Source organism: Scyliorhinus torazame, chromosome 1 (genome assembly GCF_047496885.1).
Source record: "Scyliorhinus torazame isolate Kashiwa2021f chromosome 1, sScyTor2.1, whole genome shotgun sequence".
Classification (NCBI taxonomy): Eukaryota; Metazoa; Chordata; class Chondrichthyes; order Carcharhiniformes; family Scyliorhinidae; genus Scyliorhinus; species Scyliorhinus torazame.
Genome location: NC_092707.1, coordinates 87,284,189 through 87,307,021, shown reverse-complemented (window position 1 = coordinate 87,307,021; position 22,833 = coordinate 87,284,189). Strand labels below are relative to the sequence as shown.

At 47.9% G+C, this 22,833-nt stretch overlaps 3 protein-coding genes and 1 long non-coding RNA gene across 9 annotated transcripts in view; 2 read left to right on the top strand and 2 right to left on the bottom strand.

Annotated features, from left to right (window-relative positions):
- The window catches only part of LOC140409278 (solute carrier family 2, facilitated glucose transporter member 11-like), a 187,103-nt gene that overhangs the window by 159,945 nt on the left and 4,325 nt on the right, over window positions 1–22,833 (bottom strand). The gene's annotated exons all lie outside the window — the stretch shown is intronic.
- Window positions 7,293–7,911, top strand: LOC140429550 (succinate dehydrogenase cytochrome b560 subunit, mitochondrial-like). Its single transcript, XM_072516706.1, is given in 2 exon segments — window positions 7,293–7,540; window positions 7,542–7,911. Coding segments are annotated over 2 exon segments (501 nt in total). The 5' UTR covers window positions 7,293–7,298; the 3' UTR covers window positions 7,801–7,911.
- Window positions 14,106–22,833, bottom strand: part of LOC140409295 (solute carrier family 2, facilitated glucose transporter member 11-like) — a 164,231-nt gene continuing 155,503 nt past the window's right edge. For 2 of the 3 annotated variants that reach the window (XR_011940315.1, XM_072497679.1), the window contains one exon: window positions 14,106–14,699. The gene's annotated coding sequence lies outside the window, so the exon portion shown is untranslated. Of the gene's footprint in view, window positions 14,719–22,833 lie in introns of all 3 variants that reach the window. The other variant, XR_011940317.1, reaches the window with a different exon arrangement.
- Window positions 15,358–22,833, top strand: part of LOC140409345 (uncharacterized) — a 165,862-nt gene continuing 158,386 nt past the window's right edge. For both annotated transcript variants that reach the window (XR_011940325.1, XR_011940324.1), the window contains exon 1: window positions 15,358–15,522. This is a non-coding gene — a long non-coding RNA (uncharacterized lncRNA). The remainder of the gene's footprint in view (window positions 15,523–22,833) is intronic.

Genomic DNA, 22,833 nt, shown 5'->3' with positions numbered 1-22,833 from the left:
CTGCTAACGCATCCCCCGTAGCAACACGCACTCGGTCACATACGCAAGCCGTTAATATGGAACAACCCTTCACCTCTGTTAATCAGGCTCTTCTTGATTTATCACTCCAACCTAAGGAGGAGAAAACCTTTCCTCCGCCACCTCCCCCTGCAAATTATCCCATTAGGAGTGTTATTAACCCGCACGCTGGTGATAATGACGACCCATTCATTGAGGTGTGGCAGGCTTTTAAACCCCATGAGCTATGTTTGATCATGGCCCAATGTCCCTCCTGCAAAGATGACCCAGAAGGGTTCACTGAGTTTTTGAGGAGAACTGCGACCATGTACGGTGCTACCGCACGTCATCAATATTCACTGATTTATTCATCCCTTCCCCCAGAATTAGGGGAAAGATGGAAAAAGATGGAAAAATGAATTAGGAGTTCATGGGGACACGTGGACGGCCTTCAGCGCCGCACACCAAACGGAGGACGATCAGCGTACTTTAATGTTCCCTGTACTAAAACGGGCTCTCCTTAAGCCCATGGACATCGCCAAACTCCTTGAATGTACCCCCACTTCTAAGGAAGATGGTCCAGAATTTTCTGACCGCTTTTGTGGCGTGTACACTCTTTACTCCGGGGACATTGCTTTCAATGCAGGCACGCAGTCTCCCCAATTTAATGCACTATTAATGCAGGTATTGCCTGACCGCGTAGCATCCAGTATTAAAATTAATAACATGGACTGGTCTGACAATTCTAAACTTCAAATGAAACGTGCTGTGTCTTATTATTGGAGCAATGGCCGCAACCGTGAGACCTGTTACAAAGACACTTCGCCCAAAATTAAATCCGAATTCATCCAACATCCCTCTCAAAGAACAGCTCCTAAAGGTCAGAACTCTCAGACAGATTCACGTTACTATCGCCCAGATTGCACGAACCCTCCTGAATTTGGTTACCGCTCACAGGCTCCTTACCCCTTCACTCCACACACGGAGGATTTTGACAGCGCTCCTCCGCGTCGTCCTCCTGCCAAATATAATGTCACTTGCTTCAACTGTCAACGTACAGGGCACTACGCTAGGGATTGTCCAGCACCCCAACGACAAGGTAGATTTCAACCCCGTCGGCAGACACCCTTTACTACCTCTAACCCCTACTGACTAGCCAGATCGAACTTTCCAGTCCTCTCAACAGACCACTCTGACGAGCCCACCGCTACAATTTACATAGAGGGCATGCCTATCCCCTTCCTGATTGACACCGGCGCGACTCATTCTACGCTAGACTGGACATTAATTCAGAAACATTGCTTTCCCCTTTCTGATAAGCATGTGGAACTTGCTGGTTTCATGGGGGAAGGTGCTGTTTATCCGCTTACGAAGCCGCTCTCTGTTCAATTTGAGGGCCGGGAATGTTGCATCCCTTTCAGTTACCCGCGTCCTCGGTGTCAACCTGGTCGGACGTGACTTGCTGTGTCCCTTGCAGGTGGAAATTGTTTGCTTAATAACGGCATTACTATATCAGCTATCCCGCAGGCCCAGCTTTGAAATGTTCCCCTTTTCACTACTCCACAGTGGTGGTCGGTTGATTTTGATCCCTCACACTTTTCACCTCCCTTAGATATTCCCGATCCACATGTCACTCTTTGCTACGATCATACAGGATGCTCGCCTGATTTGGAGAGCATTTACCAAGACGCCCTCGGTTCTCTACAATCCGTTTCCTTTGTTGGCCTCGCTAAGGGAAAAGAAGGGTCTGCCTTTCTTGTCAATTTACCCCATGGCCTCTGCGTCAGTCGGGACTTGTGTCACCCCACGTGACCCTTTCTGTGAACGAAGGCTAATGTGCCAAGTCCTTGGGATTTCTGGCAGCTGCACTGCGAGGACAAGCTGATCCTTTCTTTAATGGAAGTCAAATCCTACCCACAGGCACTTTAGAATATTTTCAACACCCATTTGTCCTCATTGGCACACTGCACCACCATCGTTCAGTCCAACCTACGACTTCTGAACTACCCGCAGATTTATGGGCGGCCTCCAAACACGAAGTTGGTCTCACTAATATCCCTCCCGTTGTTATCAAAGTTAAACCTAACATGCCCTTGCCCTCGATTTCACAGTACCCTTTGCACCCCGAGGCTGAAGAAGGAGTGTTCGGTCATGATTCAATCGTTCCTTCAACAGGGAATTGTGGTACCATGCCAATCGCCCTGTAACACCCCGATTCTTCCAGTTCCTAAGATAGGAAGACCATCCGAATGGCGTTTGGTCCAAGACCTCCGACGTATTAATCAGATAGTGGAACCCTTACATCCTTTTGTCCCAAACCCGGCGACAATCCTTAGTAATGTCCCACCGGAAGCGGCTGTTTTCACCCTTGTTGATTTACAACATGCCTTTTATGCGATACCCCTCGCCCCTGAATCACAGTATTTGTTTGCCTTTACATTTAAGGGCAACCAATACACTTGGACTCGGCTCCCACAGGGCTTCATTCATTCTCCAACGCTTTTCTCACAAGCATTGCACTCCCAGTTAGCAACATTATCAACTCCTGGTGGCTCCACCATCATCCAATATGTTGATGATTTACTCCTTGCCAGCCCTGACTTCAACGCTAACCAGCGTGACACCGTTTACCTGCTCATCCGTCTCTATTCATGGGGATATGTGATCCCGCCCGCTAAAGTTCATAAAGACCAACGGCAGGACAAATTTTTGGGTGTCCTAATAAGTGCTACGGATCGCTCCCTTACTCAGGAACGCATTACTCCTATACTGCAGACCCCATTTCCTACATCGCCCAAGCAGGTGCGAGACGTTTTAGGATTGGTGAACTTTTGCAGACAATGGATTACAAATGTTACTGTCCATACTAAAGATTTAACTCCATACTCCTCTCAAAATACTCCTCTTAAGTTTGAACTTCCTGATTCAGCAAAACAATCTTTTGTTACTCTCAAAAACGCCCTGGCTACCGCCCCAGTGCTAGGACGACCTATGTATGACAGACCCTTTCAGTTGTACGTTAATGTTCTTGATGAATGTGCCACTGGTGTTCTAACACAAGAACACGGTGACCGGCGTCGCCCGGTCGCCTACTATTCTACGAAATTGGATCCTGTAGCTTGCGGTCTACCTCCCTGCACCCAAATTCTGACTGCTGTCCATTTGTTAGCACAGGCAGCCTCTAATCTGACCCTTCACCAGCCAGTACAAGTGCATACCTCGCACTCTATTGTGGCCCTCCTAACGTCTCAGCAAACCCAGCATCTGACTCAAGCCCGCTTGAGCCGCTATGAGGTTTCACTATTGCAAAACCCCTACCTCTCTTTTCATTACTGTTCTACCTTAAATCCTGCTGTGTTCCTCAAACAGCCCTCCGATAACGTTGCGAACCCGCCACATGATTGTTTGCTTGGGAATCACTTCCTTACCGCTCCTCGCCCGGATTTAACGGACCGGCCTATTGATAATCCAGATCTAATTTTTTATGTTGATGCCAGTTCCTCCATTTCTCTCACTGGCATCCCACAGTGGGGATATGCCGTGGTAACCGACACTGACGTGCAGGAAGCAGCAGCCTTCCAGACCCCTGTCTCTGCACAAAAAGCCGAGCTATTTGCCCTTACTCGAGTATGTATTTTGGCCACAGATAAAAGTACTAATGTTTACACTGATTCTAGGTATGCCTTTGGCGTGACCCACGATTTCGGCCGCCTCTGGCAACAGCGAGGCTTTCTCACCTCTGCGGGAGCTCCCATTCAAAATGCTCTTTGGGTTAAAAATCTCCTCGATGCTATTCAGCTTCCCCATCAATTGGCAATTATTAAATGTGCTGCGCACACAAAGGGGGACACTCCTGTTCAATTGGGAAATGCCCGTGCTGATTCGGCTGCTAAGGCTGCGGCTATATCAGCCTCTCTGATTGTTCCCAGTGGGGCTAATCAGGCTCTAAACCAGGTACCTGCATTAGGAACGAAGGGCGTGCCAGACATAACTGAAGTTCAAAATTTACAGAGGGACGCCTCTGATTCCGAGCGCACACTATGGAAGTCAATGGGGTGTTCACACTCCTTGACACGAGATCTCTGGCTTACTCCCGTTGGTCAAATTTGTATTCCGAATTCTTTATTGCTGGTACTTATTGATTATTTGCATTCTTGTACCCATCTTGGCAAGGAGGGAATGGTACAGCTACTCCTGAAAACTTGGTGGCACCCAGATTTGAATACAGCAGTGCAAACGCGGCTGGATCGATGCGTCATTTGCATGAAACATAATAAGGGTAAAGGCATTAAATGCCTTCCAGGAACCACTCCCTTGCCAGATGGCCCTTTTGCCTGTATACAGCTTGATTTTATCGAATTGCCAAAAGCACAGTGCTATAAATATTGTTTAGTAATAATCGATGTGTTTAGTAAATGGATTGAAGCCTTCCCCACCACTAATTGTACGGCACATACAGTGGTGAAGTTGTTGTTAACGGAAGTCATTCCTCGTTTTGGGGTACCCAAAAAGGTGAGCTCAGACAATGGACCACATTTTGTAGCTCGGATCAATACTGAATTGTGCGAAGCGCTCATAATTAAACAGTAACTGCACTGCGCGTATCACCCGCAGGCTGCAGGAATTGTGGAAAGAGCCAACAGGACTTTAAAAGAAAAATTATCTAAATTAGCTGAAGAAACTGGGTTAAATTGGCTAAAAGTATTACCCTTGGCACGGTTTCACATGCGAGTGACTCCCCATTCGCGGACCGGACTGTCCGCTGCAGAGATAGTCTATGGTCGGCCAATGAGGACTCCCTGGGATGCCCATGAAAAATCCCTAGAGGGAGTACCTGTCCAGTTTCCCTGGCTTCTGCTGCCGTTACGTTCGCCAGTTGTTCCAATGCTGTCGCCATGTGGATCAGTTCGTCGGATGCCTTGCCCGTTCCGTACAAGGGAAAGGCCATCATAAAGAACTGTTCCATTTTAGAAATAGTTCTTTTTGCTCGCGAGGGGGAGTGCTTAAGGGTGGGTAGGTGACGCATTTGAGGTACAACATATCCCAAAAAGCAGGATCCTGTCAATGGGGAGCCCTGGATATGCTTTAGTGCCGCATATGAAATAGGTTCCATTATAGGCCGTAAAATCATCAGCTGATGTCATCCAGGGGATTGGGGATGTCTGTCCCCATGAAATGTTAGAGGTTATATTCCATACCCTGGATCGATCACAGTTAAACATGCCCTTGTTGGATATGCCTGGTACCGGTCCTTGCCAGTCAACTGTAAGGTTGCACCGCCTTTGCCCCATTAACTTTCCTTTCCCTGATTTATTGAAACACATGGAACCTTGAACATTATACGAGTGGACAGTGAGGGAGGGTGGAGTCAAGGCATGATTATAGGTAGGTTGATACGAAGCTGAAAATTTAGTTATGTCATAGCCAGCAGATCTTCATATTTCCATATCCCCATTTCCCCTGCTCCCTGTTTGATTTTGTCGTAAAATCCATTCAACCGTCTCTGCGATATGAAAGGGGAGGGATTGAGAGGTATTCCTTCCCTCGAATGGACGGGGATGTGGGTACAAACCCACACTTGCTTACCTTCAATTTTTCGGCATAAAGAAGTACCAAGTTCAAGTGTCTTTGTAATTCTTCTCAGTTTGCAGAACGGATGGGATTTACCTGTTGCAATTAAAGAGACTGCTGGCTATCCCGTGACTACATGGTCTGGATAGTGACTATGTTATTAATGCCAGGCTAATTCCTCCCCAAAATAATAATTATTATTTTTGTTCCTCAGGTGGTAAATGTTTGGTCCATGGGTCATGACTTCATTTTATTTGGCAGGTTTTGAAAGAGAGAACAATGTAATGCTACATTGGTAAACACATAGCACACGCAGGACAGTTCTAAGCAGATACAGGGTAACAATGCAGCTGTCATTATGCAGTTAAAGAAGCAGCTACATCTGGAGATTTGCCAGAATTGAAGTATAGTAACTTGTAGTCATTCAAAGGTAAAAGTTGCTGCAATCATGTTTCAGTAGTTGGATCGGCAATAGATTTAGGTTCTCTTCATTGTGAGTACGATCCACATCAGGTAGTTATTTATTGGCATGAGCAAAGTCTCACATTGCTTGGACCTACATCAAGGGCTCACAAGACGCTCCTTTCTCCTGAAAGTTTTCTTTGTTTGTTAGTGTGTAGGAAAAAGTCAAATCAGAGTCCTGGAGTATGTTCCTCCTCAGCGAACAGATGAAGTTTTACTCTAATTTCATTCACATCCAACAGCTGGTCATTATGCTGCTGAGGCTACCTTAGAGAAAGCTGTAGCTACTGTGCAGTGGCTTAAGATAAAGGAGGATGTTGCTAGTCATTGCATGTTTACAATAAATCTTTTGTCATATAGTGGTGAAGCTTTCCTTAGAAGTCCAGCAACACCAGGGTGTCCTCAAACTCATCTCCAAATTGACTTTAATGGCTCATTTCCACCATCACAAGCAGATTTTGCACGTGCACCTGTGGTCATTGACCACTTTACTAATTGAATAAAGGCATTTATTTGTCAGTCGAATAGCATATTCACTGCTACAAGGTATTGTTAAGTGACCTGTTGTGTAGGTGGGAACTTCCCACACAGACCATAGTGACCAGGGAGTTCATTTACAGGGAAATTATTTTCCAAGTTACAAGTGTTGGTGGCAATTCAGCATAAGTTGCATTTAGCTGATCACCCACATTCTCCTGGGATCACTGAGAGTAGTAACAGAACATTAAAGAATATTGCTGAAAGAAGAGACTGTCAAAGCTTTGCATCTTGGGACTTCTGGTTGCGGTGATGCACTGCTAAGCCGCACGGTTCGGCAGCTCCCGTTCTAACGGACTTTTGGGCTCTTATCGGGAGCCCCAACTGAATTTTTTTCCGACCTAACCCAGTGTGGGGTAACGAAGGAAGGAGTCCCCCCGGGTGTGTATGGAAAGGAGCGGCGGTAGTGGCCAGATTGCGAAGGATCCTTTGGAGCAGCAGCAGAGAAGAGAAGTGAGAAGCAAGATGGCGGCGGATGGAGCCCAGATGGCATAGGGCCCGGACCAGCAGGAGTTTCTCCGACGATGTGTGGAGGAGCTTAAGAAAGAGGTGCTGGCGCCGATGCTATTGGCAATCGAGGGACTGAAGGAAACACAAAAGGTCCAGGCGATGGAGCTCCGTGGAGTGAAGGCAAAGGCAGCCAAGAATGAAGATGAGATACAGGGCCTGGTGGTAAAAACGGAGACACACGAGGCACTACACAAGAGGTGCATAGAAGAAGAGTATCAAAGATGGCGCTGCTGCTAAGGGTGGCCGGACGTCAATGTTTGCGGATTCCACTTGCTCCTCTCCTTGGCGCGCGATGGGCTGTACCCAAGACAACCAGCGCCAAGCAGGTGGACAGATTCTGGGAGAAAAATGAACGATTACAACGGCCAGTGTCACCGCATATTGCCATCTACAGTTGGTCGTTACCGATGGCGATGTCTGTGATGCATCATGGGACGGGAGCTGCGTTAAGCACAGGGGTCTCTGTTTGCAGTTGCCGCTCTCCTCCTTCCCGGTGACTTCAGCCTTTATCTGGATCTGGTGCGGAGTCTGGAGCTTCCTCACGCTCTGATCTACGCAGGCAAGTTCAGTGCCTGCTTCCCATTCACTTACCACACCTGGAATGGAGTTCGGCACCTGACCTGGGACTCGGGAACCGCTCTGAAACTGCCCCAAGTGGAGAAGACGGGATACCTGGTCTTGGCACTCACCATTGCCACCTGTGCTGGACTAGCCGCCATGTGACGGGACGTTTGGAGAGTCTGGGTTAGTGGTGCGAGCGGGACGGGGGAGGGGTTTACGAGATATCTCTGAATCTGTGTGCTGCACTGAAATAAAAACACTGAAACTCTAAAAAAAAAAAAAAAAGAGGTGCATAAGAAAGGCTGGAAGCCCTGGAGAACAGCTCGAGGAGGAAAAACCTCCGGATTCTAGGTCTCCCCGAAGGAACAGAGGGAGCTGATGTTGGGGCTTATGTGAGCATGATGCTCCACACGCTAATGGGAGCTGAGGCCCCAACGGGCCCCCTGGAAGTGGAGGGAGTGTACCGGGTCCTCGTGAGAAGACCAAAGGCAGGTGAAACACCAAGAGCAATAGTGGTGAAATTCCATCGCTACAGGGACAGAGAGATGGTCCTGAGTTGGGCCAAGAAGGCACGGAGTAGCAAATGGGAGAATGCGGTGATACGGGTGTATCAGGACTGGAGTGCGGAGGTGGCGAGAAGGAGGGCGAGCTTTAACCGGGCCAAGGCGGTGCTCCATAGGAAGAAAATAAAATTTGGGATGCTGCAGCCGGCGCGATTGTGGGTCACGCATCAGGGCAAGCACCGCTACTTCAAGACCGCGGATGAGGCATGGACATTCATCCAAGAAGAGAAACTGGACTAGATTTGAGAGTTTGATGTTTGGAGAGAAGCAGCGAGGTGGTGATACAGGAATGTAAAGTGGGGAAAGGGGAGGGCTATTGTACAGCAATGTTGGACGGGGAATTTCTCTCCCCCCGATGGGGGACACACTAAGAAATGTGGGCGCCGGTGGAAAAAGGGACAGGGAAGGGGAATGAGGGAACTGCGCCATAGGGGGCGGGGCCGAGAGGAAAGCGCAGGTATTTTCCCGCGCTATGGAAATTATAGCGGGAAAACGGGCGCAGGAAGGAAGGGAGCCCCACACACAGGGCGGTCAAAGAGTGAACGGGGGAAGCCGAGGTCAGCCAGAGTTAGCTGACGTCCGGAAGCAATATGGGGGGAGTAACCAAGCTAGAGGGGGATCTAGCGGGGGGGGGGGGGGGGATTAACTGGGTTGTTGCTGCCGAGTGCAAGGGGGAGCTGGTAAGAGATGAGGTGACCGGGGCGGGAAGGCACTGCCTGGGGGACAGGCGGGTGCGCGGGACCTGGATGGCGAGCTGGCCTAAAAAAGGGGATGGCTAGTCGATGAGGAGGGGGGAGGGTGAATGGCCCCCCAATCCGGCTGATCACGTGGAATGTGAGAGGCTTAAATGGGCCGATTAAGAGGGCACGGGTGTTTGCGCACTTAAAGAGACTGAAGGCGGACGTAGTCATGCTCCAGGAGACGCACCTGAAGGTGGCGGATCAGGTTAGATTAAGAAAAGGATGGGTGGGACAGGTATTCCACTCAGGGTTGGACGCGAAAAACAGAGGGGTGGCAATATTGGTGGGGAAACGTGTATCATTCGAGGCTAAGAATATAGTGGTAGACAGTGGGGGCAGATATGTGATGGCAAGTGGCAGACTGCAGGGAGAGGCGGTTGTGCTGGTGAATGTATATGCCCCGAACTGGGATGACGCGGGATTCATGAAGCGAATGCTGGGACGTATCCCGGACCTGGAGGTGGGAAGCTTGGTAATGGGGGGGGATTTTAACACAGTGCTGGATCCAGGGCTAGACCGGTCCAGATCCAGGACCGGGAGAAGGCCGGCAGCGGCCAAGGTGCTTAAGGGATTTATGGAACAAATGAGGGGAGTGGATCCATGGAGATTCGCCAGGCCGATGGCTAAAGAGTTCTCTTTCTTCTCCCACGTCCATAAGGTATACTCCCGGATAGACTTTTTCATTTTGGGAAGGGCACTGATCCCAAAAGTGCAGGAACGGAGTACTCGGCCATAGCCGTTTCAGACCACGCCCCGCATTGGGTGGATTTGGAACTAGGAGAGGAAAGGGAGCAGCGCTCACTCTGGCGACTAGATATGGGACTACTGGCGGACGAGGGGGTCTGCGGAAGGGTGAGGGGGTGTGTTGAGCGATACCTGGAGGTCAACGACGATGGGGAGGTTCAGGTGGGGGTAGTATGGGATGCGCTGAAGGCGGTGGTTAGAGGAGAGCTGATCTCCATCAGAGCCCACAAGAGGGCAAAGAAAGAGAGAGATTAGTGGGGGAAATTTTGAGGGTGGATAAAAAATATACGGTGGCCCCAGACGAAGGGCTATACAGAGAAAGACGAAGACTACAGACGGAGTTTGACCTGCTGACCACGGGAAAGGCAGAGGCACAGTGGAGGAAGGCACAGGGGATGCAATATGAGTATGGGGAAAAGGCGAGCCGGCAGTTGGCCCACCAACTTCCGAAGAGGATGGCGGCGAGAGAGATCGGGGGAGTTAGGGACGAAACGGGAAATATGGAGCAGAGAGCAGGGAAAGTGAACGAGGTGTTCAAGACCTTTTATGAGAGGCTATATAAGTCCCAGCCCCCGGGGGGAAAAGAAGGAATGTTACACTTTCTGGACCAGCTAAGGTTCCCGAAGGTGAAGGGGCAGGAGGTGGCAGGTCTGGGGGCGCCAATCGAGGAGGATGAGGTGATTAAAGGACTGGGGAACATGCAGGCAGGGAAGGCCCCGGGACCAGACGGGTTTCCGGTGGAATTCTACAGGAAGTATATGAATCTGTTGGCCCCGCTCTTGGCGAGAACCTTTAATGAGGCTAAGGAAAGGGGGATGCTACCCCCGACAATGTCGGAGGCGACGATATCGCTAATCCTGAAACGAGATAAAGACCCGCTGCAATGCGGGTCATACAGGCCTATCTCACTCCTAAATGTAGATGCCAAACTGCTGACAAAAGAGATGGCGACAAGGATAGAGGATTGCGTCCCAGGGGTGGTGCATGACGACCAGACAGGGTTTGTAAAGGGGAGACAACTGAATGTTAATGTACGAAGGTTGCTGGGGGTGATGATGACGCCCCCACCGGAGGGGAGGCAGCGATAGTGGTGGCGATGGATGCAGAGAAGGCATTCGATAGGGTGGAGTGGGACTATCCGTGGGAGGTGCTGAAGAGGTTTGGGTTCGGTGAGGGGTTTATTAGATGGGTCAGACTCTTATATGGGGCCCCGGTGGCAAGCGTAGTCACAAACCGGCAAAGATCTGGGTATCTTCGGCTACATAGGGGTACAAGACGAGCTTTGTGTGGGCAGGAAAGACCCCGAGAGTAAAGAGGGGTTCCTGCAGCGCAGTAGGGACAGAGGGGGACTGGCACTGCCGAGTTTGAGCGACTACTACTGGGCCGCCAATGTGTCGATGGTCTGTAAGTGGGTGAGGGAGGACGAGGGAGCAGCGTGGAAGAAGCTGGAGATGGCGAACTGTAAGGGAACGAGCCTAAAAGCGCTGGTGACGGCGCCGCTGCCGTTCTCCCCGAAAAGGTACACCACAAACCCAGTGGTGGTGGCAACCTTGAGGATCTGGGGGGCAGTGGAGGCGACACAGGGGAGTGACGGGTGCCTCGGTGTGGTCCCCGATAAGGAATAACCGCAGGTTTGTCCCAGGGAGGATGGATGGGGGGTTCCAGTGTTGGCAACGAGCAGGAATTAGGAAGCTGAGGGACCTGTTTATAGACGGGACGTTTGCAAGTCTGGGAGCGCTAGAAGAAAAATATAAGTTGCCCCCGGGGAACGCCTTCCGGTATATGCAAGTGAGGGCATTTGCGAGGCAACAGGTGAGGGAATTTCCGCAGCTCCCGACGCAGGGGATCCAAGATAGAGTGATTTCTGGGGTATGGGTCGGAGAGGGCAAAGTGTCCGAAATATACCGGGAGATGAGGGACGAGGGGGAGGCGATGATAGAGGAGCTGAAGGGAAAATGGGAAGAGCTGGGAGAAGGGATTGAGGAGGGGCTATTGGCTGATGCCCTAAGTAGGGTAAATTCCTCGTCCTCGTGTGCCAGGCTTAGCCTGATTCAATTTAAGGTTCTACATAGAGCACATATGACGGGAGCAAGACTGAGCAGGTTTTTCGGGGTGGAGGACAGGTGTGGGAGGTGCTCGGGAAGCTCGGCGAACCACACACACATGTTCTGGTCGTGTCCGGCACTGCATGAGTTCTGGGGGGGGCGTGGCAAGGGTAATTTCAAAGGTGGTGAAGGTCCGGGTCAAGCCAGGCTGGGGGTTAGCTATATTTGGGGTTGCGGAAGAGCCGGGAGTGCAGGAGGCGAAAGAGGCCGATATTTTGGCCTTTGTGTCCCTAGTAGCCCGGCGTAGGATTCTACTCATGTGGAAGGATGCGAAACCCCCAGGCGTGGAGGCCTGGATAAACAACATGGCAAGGTTCATAAGATTGGAACAAATAAAATTTGCGTTGAGAGGATCGGCTCAGGGGTTCTCCAGGCGTTGGCAACCGTTCCTTGACTATCTCGCGGAACGATAATGAAAAGATAGAAATGACAGCAGCAGCAACCCAGGGGGCAGGGAGGGGGAGGGGGGGGAGCACTATTTTGTGTTTTTGCTATTTGTTCTTTTTATTAGTTGTTGTTAGTTCACTATATTATTTAAATAATGTTATTTACCAGTTAATGTATAATCCCTTGTTGAGTTGTAAAAACGGAAAAATATTTGTTTGAAAAATTTTAATAAAATATATATATATTTTTTTAAAAGCTTTGCATCTTGAACTCATCAGGACACTTCACAAGAATATCAATATACGGGGAAAACAATTTATATGGTCAAATGTGATTTGGCTGTGATTACAATCATAACTTTGCAACTCAAAATGTCAACTCTACAGGTATTATAATATTGGTTTAGTAATTGTAAGGATCCTTCCTGTTTATTCCCTGTGTATCCCGTTTCTTTTATTTTGCTGTTCTTATTTTAATCCACAGATGATTAATCGACATTAATCTTTAAGGCAAGCAGCCTGTATCTTTAATTTAAGCAGAAGAATCAAGAGCAGGAGAGATCACTTTGCTAGCCTGGGCTGGTTTGAACAGGAGGCCACACTTGCCGGCACCAGTAAAAGAGACGGGCTGGGACTCAATTTGATGATTGGCTGGGGTCCAATGGATTGTCCCGAAAGGCTATACTTTGCCCAGTAACGGGTGATTGAATCTGGCAGTATGGAGGAAAAAAGATCCAGCTAACCCTCTCCAGAATGCGACTGTGAGCACTATCTCTCCCTCCCAAAGGCCTGTGGGTGCTCTATTCCTGAAACTACAGAGGCCTGCATACAAACCATGAACTGAAAGCAAGGTTTAAAGAGAAATAAAGTGCCTCTCCAGGAAAGTTGTACTTCAAACTGCAGAGAAGACCATTGCAGGCTACAAACCAAAGACTTTAATCTGCTAGTTTATTGTGGAGAAAGTGTGCCATTTACAAACCTGCTGACTGTCATTATTAGGCAGCCCAAAGTCAAAGGCTTTAGGCATTTTTATAAGAATAATTGATGAATTTGCTTGTATTGTGACTCCAGGGTATGTGGGGCTGTAACTGACCGTGCACTAGCCCTGGGTGTCATAACATCATATTGTATTCTGGGAAATTAGGGGCATGTTACATGTTGATGCATATTTTTTAAGTGGAAAGGGAGTGTCATGTTGTCTCCTCTCTGCTATCCTCTCTATTTGGGAAGTGTAAATGAAGCTGTTCAATAGAGGCTGCCTGCAGTTAAGCATGTGTTAGTCTTAGTCAGTGCAATATACACAACGATCAGTGTAGACTTGGAATCCAAAGTTATATTTTCAAATGTTGCTAAGGGTGAGAATGGAGATGAGGAATAATAGGGTATCAAGGATAGATCCCTGAAGGACTCCAGAGGCAATGGGGCAGGAGTGGAAAGAGAAGCTGCTGCAGGTAATTCTCTGGCTAATGAAGGCGGCATGGTGGCCAGTGGTTATCACTGCTGCCTCAAGGAACCGAGGACCCGGGTTCGATCCCGGCCCCGGGTCATTGTCTGCGTGGAGTTTTCACATTCTCCTCATGTCTACGTGGGTCTTGGGGCAGCACGGTGGTGCAGTGGGTTAGCCCTGCTGTCTCACGGCACCGAGGTCCCAGGTTCGATCCCGGCCCTGGGTCACTGTCCATGTGGAGTTTGCCCATTCTCCCAATGTTTACGTGGATTTCGCCCCCACAACCCAAAACATTGTGCAGGGTAAGTGGATTGGCCACGCTAAATTGCCCCTTAGTTGGGAAAAAAGAATTGGGTGCTCTAAAATTTTTTTTTAATGTCTACGTGGGTCTCATCCCCACAACCCAAAGATGTGCAGGGTAGGTGGATTGGCCATGTTAAATTGCCCCTTAATTGGAAAAAAAATGAATTGAGTACTTTAAATTTTAAAAAGTTTTTTTTTAATTCTCTGGCTAACACTGGAGAGATAAAAATGAAACCAGGTGAGATGGGACTTAAACCATAAACATGCCAATAAAGGGATTGCAATAAGAACACTAAATATGAGATTATTATTAACATACAAATGGCATCTGCGATAATGGACCTGTCACAGAGGCAGATACTGTTCTTTCAGTACCTTTGCCCCCACCATCCCAGGAAGCTGAAGGAGATTATTCACATGCTGCATCATCATAATAATAATAATAATCTTTTATTGTCACAAGTATGTAGTTACTGTGAAAAGCCCCAATCATGTCATTGTCTGTGTTAACGTTCAGGCTGCAAATACTCAGCCCTGCTGACAGTTACATTCTGTGCATCCTTGAGATAATCAACAGGTTGATCCTCTATCAATGTATTGATCTACATGTAACCTGCAAGCCTCTAATATTTAGCTTTGAGATTCTGCTACTCCAATCTTTTTCGAATCCTCTGAGGGCGTATTCACAGATCGAGGGACAATATCCGGTACTTCGCTGGCCGAAATGATGTGGCACTATCATGTGGAGATCCGTCTATACTCAGCTGCTATAACTTTGCAAACAGAACAAAGCTGATCATTGCAATACAGAAAGCGTGCCATATATCCATCACAATAACAATATTTTCTTTTCGATCTAGCTTGCAGCACAGGAGGCCATTCAGCCCATCCTGACTCTGTCAGATCTTTGGTCGAGTTATCCAATTAATTCCATTCCCTCCACTCTTTTCCCATAGCCTCGCAAAGCTTCCTTTTCAAGTATATTCCCAATTTTCTTTTGAAAGTTGCGACTGAATCTACTTGTAGTGTTGCAACACCGCGCCACTATAAATGTTGCTTAAATTGGTTTGTGATTGCAAATGACTGCCAGGAATCAGTTTGCTTCCCCCTCTGTGTCCTTCAAATACAGTACGAAGTCTTACAACACCAGGTTAAAGTCCAACAGGTTTGTTTCGATGTCACTAGCTTTCGGAGCGCTGCTCCTTCCTCAGGTGAATGAAGAGGTCTCAGACCGAAAGCTAGTGACATCGAAACAAACCTGTTGGACTTTAACCTGGTGTTGTAAGACTTCGTACTGTGCTCACCCCAGTCCAACGCCGGCATCTCCACTTCAAATACAGATTATATAATAGGAGCTGGAGTCTGCTTCACTGTGCAACAAGATCATGACTGATTGTTTACCTCAGCTCTGCTCCCTGGGATAGAGAATTCCAAAGATTCACAGCCTTTAAAATGAAGACATTTCTGCTCAACTACATGCAGCTTGAAACATTGAAATCCTTCAGCTTGCTCAACCTTTGTGTTTAGTCACAAGCTACCCCTGTATTGTTGAGATCGTGCTTTTATTAAGCTGTCTGTGTTGGTGACCTGTGCCAGGTATGTCGCTGTTATTATTTCCTCCTTGTAAATGACCCTCTATCTACATTGTATGCACTTGTGCACTATAATGCAATCTGGGTGTCCATTACACATATCACAATGTGCACCTTTGTGGTCATAACGCAACATCAATGCAGGATTCTCCATGTAGCTTAGAATTGGAAGCGAGGTCATTTCAAATGAAAAACTCCAAAGCATGGAATTGTTTCGTATTTTCTGCATTCCCAACAAGAAGTTGGATGCAATCCCTTCAGAGGATTAGCCAGATGAATGCCTTTGGTGCTTAAGCATGTGGAGAAATTACTGGAGTTAAACCATGTTCCAAATTTGTAACTGGCATTAACCCACCCAAAGCAAGGCTCGAAACCTAGATTGCGATCAATTCAGTCAGGTTGCTATTTGACAATTCCAGTTCAAATTGTAAACGAGGAACAAAGCACCAATAGGTCAGAAAAGCCTGTGATATATGTACTGGCCTTCCATTGTACATATGTCCTTCACCTCTGCTCGGTCTCCTCTTAGATTCCTCAAGTTCCAGTGCTTATTAGGGCTAGACGGTGGTGCAGTGGTTAGCACTGCTGCCTCACAGCGCCGAGGTCCCAGGTTCGATCCCGGCTCTGGGTCACTGTCCGTGTGGAGTTTGCACATTCTCCCCGTGTTTGCGTGGGTTTCAGCCCCACAACCCAAAGATGTGCAGGGTAGGTGGATTGGCCACGCTAAATTGTCCCTTCATTGGAAGAAATTAATTGGGCACTCTAAATTTTCAGAAAAAAGTTCCGGTGCTTATGCAGCTCCACTGCAGAGTCTGAACTAGATTGAACAGCAACTCAGACTCGTAAAACTAAAATACTGATGCTATTCCCAAAGATTCTGAGCTGATACACTTGCAATGTTGCACATTATGCAACTTATAAATATCCTTCCACTCTCAACTACAAGCAGTAATCTATCTGACCGAGTTTTTAACGAACATTAGAAACATCTTCACTAATCAATATGATCATGGATGATCGGATTTTAACCTCAACCTCACATTTTAAAATTCATTTTAGGGGATGTGGGCATTGCTAGCTAGGCCAGCATTTACTGCCCATCCTTAATTGCCCTTGTACGGTGGTTCTGTCACGAAGTACGCTGATGTCATCTGCGAAGGTATCTGTAGAAGCCAGGTATTTCGAATACAACAAGTATAGGTAAAAGATAGCTGTTTAAGCATAAATATTAAGCCCTAGTTTTAAATACTCATTTTAAAAATGAGAAATTTAGCACACATAAATTCAGGTCTTCAACGTGATACATGAAACAGCATAAAATTCCATCATAGATTATAACAGCACAGTTGCAAGACAATTTGACACTGCTTGTGCTAATTGTCAAGGACAAGGACTGAGTTCCATGGCAACAAGGTGGCAGGAGTCCAATGCAGTTTGTAAGAGCATTGAATCATATATATATTTTCTCGATATGAAGTCTCCATTGTTACATTAGCCAAGCTAGTTTAAAACCAGTCTATTGCTGGTAAAGATTAGCAGAATATCACATTCCATAACATGTAGACATGAAACAATTAAAAAGCTGATGTTGCACATTGAAGATGGACGGCTTGCCATCAAATCAAATGTGTTCGAGTCTAACCCAAACCAATTAGGATTATATTGGGGTGTGATTAGATGACTTAAGACAGATATGAAAGTGTATAACTGAAAAGTTTCCGCCCGCCATTTTAGAGATGTCTTTTGGGGGTTGTGTCAGTCTGTGTCAGTGATGTTGTGTACTTTTGACTTTGAGTTTGAGTTTAGCTGAAGATTAGCTCTCTCTCTCTTCATGTTTTATTGCCAGACTTTGACCTTTTAAAAGTTACTTTCGAGCTGTCTGCCTAAGCAAAAAAGATAATGTCTGTAATTCTCTGAAAGCTTCGAATTGTCTACGAATTGCCTTTTAAATGACTTTCAATTTGTAATCAAGCGACTACAAATAAAACAATTCTTTTTGGCACCTGAGAAGTTTTAACTGAAGTTTCTGCTGAGTCCCAGTATTCGCAAAGCGCTACTGGTAACCGAATAGCAGAAATAATATAAATTCCTTCAACTTTACACAGTCGAATAATACTAGGAATCGATCAACTTGGCATAGTCCAGAAATATTACAAATCTTACAACTTGTCGTATTGCGCCAGGACTTTGATTCATCAACTAAGCTTCCCCCAAACTTGGCGTAGTTCGGCAAGTTAAGATCCCTTCAAATTAAAGATTTTCAACATTGGCGAGCCAGCCAGGAGTTAACATTCTTTCAATTAAGAATTCCTACAGTATCCCAACTTGGAACACCGTTTCGTGGGGGTGTATAGTTTTATTTTGTTTGGGTGTGAAGAGACAAGTGAAACCCCAATGAGAGTAAATGGACCAGTTGTCATGTAACAATGATTAATTATTAAAAATGGGCGGCTCAGCGGTTAGCACTGCTGCCTCACAGCACCAGGGGCCTGGGGTCCATTTCAGCCTCCGGTGACTGTCTGTGTGGAGTTTACACTTTCTCCCCGTGTCTGCGTGGGTTTCTTCCGGGTGCTCCGGTTTCCTCCCATAGTCCAAAGATGTACAGGTGATGTGGATTGGCCCTGTTAAATTGCCCCCTAGTGTCCAAAGTTTAAGTGGGGTTACGGGGACAGGATGGGGGAGTGGGCCTAGGTAGGATGCTCTTTCGGAGGGTCAGTGCAGACTCAATGGGCAGAATGGCCTAATTCTGCACTGTAGGAATTCTATGGTGAAAGACTATTTGGTAAATTAAAGAGAAAAAGACCCAAGCAGGACTACTCTACTCTCATGCAACTAAGATGTATAAATTACTAAACATGCACAGTTTATATAGAACATGTCCCTTGTTCCAAAATATATCTACGATACCTGAACTCCCATTTCCCCAAACAACTTCCAAATTGAATAACCAGATTATAGTTAACACACAATACAGGAATGATACTCAAGTCTGGAAAACATCTTAGCCTGGTCCAACAAAGATATTTAAAACTGCCATTGGCTCTAAGACCTAGATGTATGTTTCATGCAAACCTGACCCCTAGACTGCTAGCTGACAAACTTTGGCCGTCAGGCTTGATGACTGGAAACTGGCTTGTTTGCTTTCTGAGACTGCTAGATGTCAACTGCCTCCCTGGCTTCTGATCGTCGGGTCAATTATACCTTTGTTTCTCTTTGATTATGTCTTCTGTGTATTCAGCTGTCTTCCCCCATCAACTTCCTTGACTATACATTAACATATATATACTTTTGTGATCTTCCCAATCATCTACAAGCTGTTTCACCACATGAGATTAAACAGCCTTCTAATCTCATTATTGGGAGCAACGCATATCAGAGAGCTTTTGAATACTGCCTACTGCTGTCTCTGGGCATATTTCTTCCGAGTGCTGGACATCTTCATAGAATTTACAGTGCAGAAGGAGGCCATTCAGCCCATCGGGTCTGCACTGGCCCTTGGAAAGAGCACCCTACTTAAGCCCCACGCCTCCACCCTATCCCGTTTATCCCCGTAACCAAGCCTAACCTTTTTGGACACGAAGGGCAATTTAGAATGGCCAATCCACCTAACCTGCACATCTTTGGACTGTGGGAGGAAACCGGAGCACCCGGAGGAAACCCACGCACACACGGGGAGAACGTGCAGACCCCACATAGACAGTGACCCAAGCCGGGAATCGAACCTGGGACCCTGGAGCTGTGAAGCAACGGTGCTAACCACTATGTTACCGTGCTGCATCCTACTATCTTGCATCCTACTATGTTTTGTTCAATTTGTTTAGCTCAGTTAGCTGGACAACTGGTTTGTGATGCAGAATAAGGTCAACATTGTGGGTTCAGTTCCTAGACTGGCAAAGGTTGTTCATGAAGGCTCCGCCTCCTCAACCTTGCTCCTCTCTGAGGGCAGAGCGGCAGCACAGTGGATAGCACTGCTGCCTCACGCGTCAAGAACCCAGGCTCAATCCCGGCCCTGGGTCACTGTCCGTGTGGAGTTTGCACATTCTCCCTGTGTCTGCGTGGGTCTCACCCCCATAACCCAAAGATGTGCAGGGTAGGTGGCTTGGCCATGCTAAATTACCACTTAATTGGGGGAAAAAAGAATTAGGTATTCTAAATTTATTTTTTAAAACCTTGCTCCTTGCTGGAGGTATGGTGACCCTCAGGTTAGGGGAAAGCAGTCTATTGTCATCTGGTACTCTGGCGACTTTACTTATAAGGGCACAACAATGAATTATTTTAAAATTCATATAATTCATATAAAATCCTACATGTCCATGCAAAGTGCTGTACAGCCAATGTAGTACTTTTGAGGTATAGTAGCTGTTGTCATGTGGGCATTTGTGGTAAGGCAATTTGCACACATACAGCAATGAACTAAACGATCAGGTCACCTGTTTCAGTGATATTGGTCGAGGGATACATGTTGACCCACACCATGGGATCTTTTACATCCATGCAAGAGAGTAACTGGGGTCTTAGTGGAACAAATGCTGACACGATTACATAGTGGGCAGCAGGGTAGCACAAGTGGCTTCACAGCGCCAGTGTCCCAGGTTCAATTCCCCGCTGGGTCACTGTCTGTGCGGAGTCTGCACGTTCTCCCTGTGTGTGCGTGGGTTTCCTCCGGGTGCTCCGGTTTCCTCCCACAGTCCAAAGACGTGCTGGTTAGGTGGATTGGCCATGATAAATTGCCCTTAGTGACCAAAAAGGTTAGGAGAGGTTATTGGGTTACGGGGATAGGGTGGAAGTGAGGGCTTAAGTGGGTTGGTGCAGACTCGATGGGCCGAATGGCCTCCTTCTGCACTGTATGGGCAAGCATCTGAACTGGCCGAACAGCTGGAACTAGTTGAACAGGTGGAGCAGGACTGGCATCTGGAACTGAGCAAACACCTGGGGGTCGGGTTGGCACCTGGGAACCCGGCGGGCACCTGGGGCAGGGGTGGTACTTTAAACTGGGCGGGCACCTGGGACGGTATGGCACCTGGAACTGGGTGAATACCTGGGGCAGGGATGGCACCTAGAACTGGGCAAACACCTGGGGCAGGAATAGCACCTTGAACTGGGCGACCACCTGGGGCAGGGGTGGCACCTGCAACTGGGCGAGAACCTGGGACAGGGATGGCACCTGCAACTGGGCAAACACCTGGGGCAGGAATAGCACCTTGAACTGGGCGAACACCTGGGGCAGGGATGGCACCTGGAACTGGGCGAACACCTGGGTAGAAACTGCACCCAGAGCAAGGCTGACCTCTTGCTTCCTTGACCCCTGATTTGCTGACATTGATTTTGCAGTCTTCCTTGTGACCGGGAGGGAGATGGGATGAGAGGGGAGGGGAAGACAGGGGGGGGGGGTCCTCTTTCCAGGGAGTTAAAGGGGAAGGCCTCCCTAACAAACCAAGTGGGCATGGATTGAGGTTACTGGGAACAAGCAGATTTAAGGTGGTCAGGGGGAACTGGATCTGGTGTGTAAGCTTCACTGATCTTATTCACCGTGTAGCAAGGCAGAAGCAATGACATGGCCATCGTGACAGGCCTCTGGGTATGCAACCAGTAGCAAGGTGTCTGCAGGCGATACTCTGCTCCTAAACATGAGAGGAATGTGTGCCCAAGGTACATACTCACCCTGCAGCAACACTGAGCCATAGAGCCTGCAAGAGGACTTACCAACACTGATACAGGAAGCTTCCAATGTCAATAAGCAGCTGATATTGGCCATAGAGGCCAAAGGTGCCTTATTTCTCACTCTTTTTATAATTTTCGAAGAAGGCACATAACGCACAAGAAAGACAGGAGAGTTGGAGGGGGGGGGGGAGATATCATGTTGTCAGTGCCACAGAGGAGGGAGTCCAGGAGATTGCTCAGCGGTGCGTCAGGGAAGGTGAAGAAGGCATCCCTGGTGGAGTGAATAGATATTGCAATCTGAAGATGAAGGGAGTGCTGTGCACTCCACCCAGTGACAGGAGCCAAAGACTCAACTGTATAGGTAAGCTTCAGTAAAGCAGAGGCTTCTACTCTCCAAGGCTAGTCTTCATCATCTCTTCTTGCATTTCCCGCTGATTTTGCCATGAGAGGGGGAAAGACTAGAAAAAATCCTGTGAAGGAAAAGTGCTGGAAACAGAGACCAGAGAGGAAACACCGTGACATCTTACACATACAGGGGCAGTCTTCCATGGCGGAAGGAAGATAGACTCAGTCCTGCTCAGCTAGGCCTTGGGAAATAGAATTAAGGAAACTCTACCTTAGACTAGCAGCAATAGATATGTTCCCACAGGTTGGAGTTCCAAAAGGCAGTGCAGGCGCACGGGCCGAGAATGGAGGAATCCAGTCAGTGCATGAGCACTACAATGGCTCAGCACATTGAGGACATTGAGAGAGTGGTCAGTCACACAGAGAAACAGACGTGGCAGCACTCGGAGTGGATGCAGGAGCAGCACACTGACAGGATATACGCCACACTCTATTCACATTCACTGGTCGGTGGTCCTGATGGTGCAGAGATATTTGATGGGGATTTCAGGGAGGTACCCCGAGGAGGTAGGAGGGCGAGTGCGGATGACCACTCTCTCCGTAGCCTGCATACACATGTGCCCCTCTCTCATGGACCCATCGAATATCAGGGTGCCACCCTGGCTTCCTCCCCAATGTGTGCTCTCTCAATGCATCGCCAACACAATCCCAAAGTGTCCCTCACCAAGCTCTAAAGTGATTTCTTTCACTACTTTAACTATCCCCCCTCCCCTCAAAACCCCTGATTCCAGGGGTAACCCTGAGGGCAGATAGGGGCAATGAACTTCAAGATCCCAGATGTGCACCTTCAACATCAGTCTCAGAATGAAATATGCCTGAATCAGATTATCCCCGCCATCAATGGGCATGCTGATGAGACTGTCGGGTCCTGTGCTGAGCACAGCTAGCTCCCTGTGTAGCCAGAGAACCTCAGTGTTCAGCATCTTCTTCCTCCTCCATTGAGCTGTCTTGTTTCGAGGCCTCACTGTCCGTTTCACACCTCTCTGGAGGGCCATGTTATGGAGACCTCAGCAGACCACCACAATGCACAAGGCTCTTGCAGGAATGCATTTCAGGGCAACACCAGGCAAGTCCAGGCACTGGAAGCACATCTCCAGAAGCCCAGTGGCCTGATTGATGGAGAGCAGATGGCTTGGTTGTAGCTGATCCTTGGAAGGACGCAGAGACAAATAACCTATGGCCACGGTGGATTTAGAGACACAGAAAATATAAGGAGTAGGCCATTTGAGCCTGCTCCACCATTCAATGT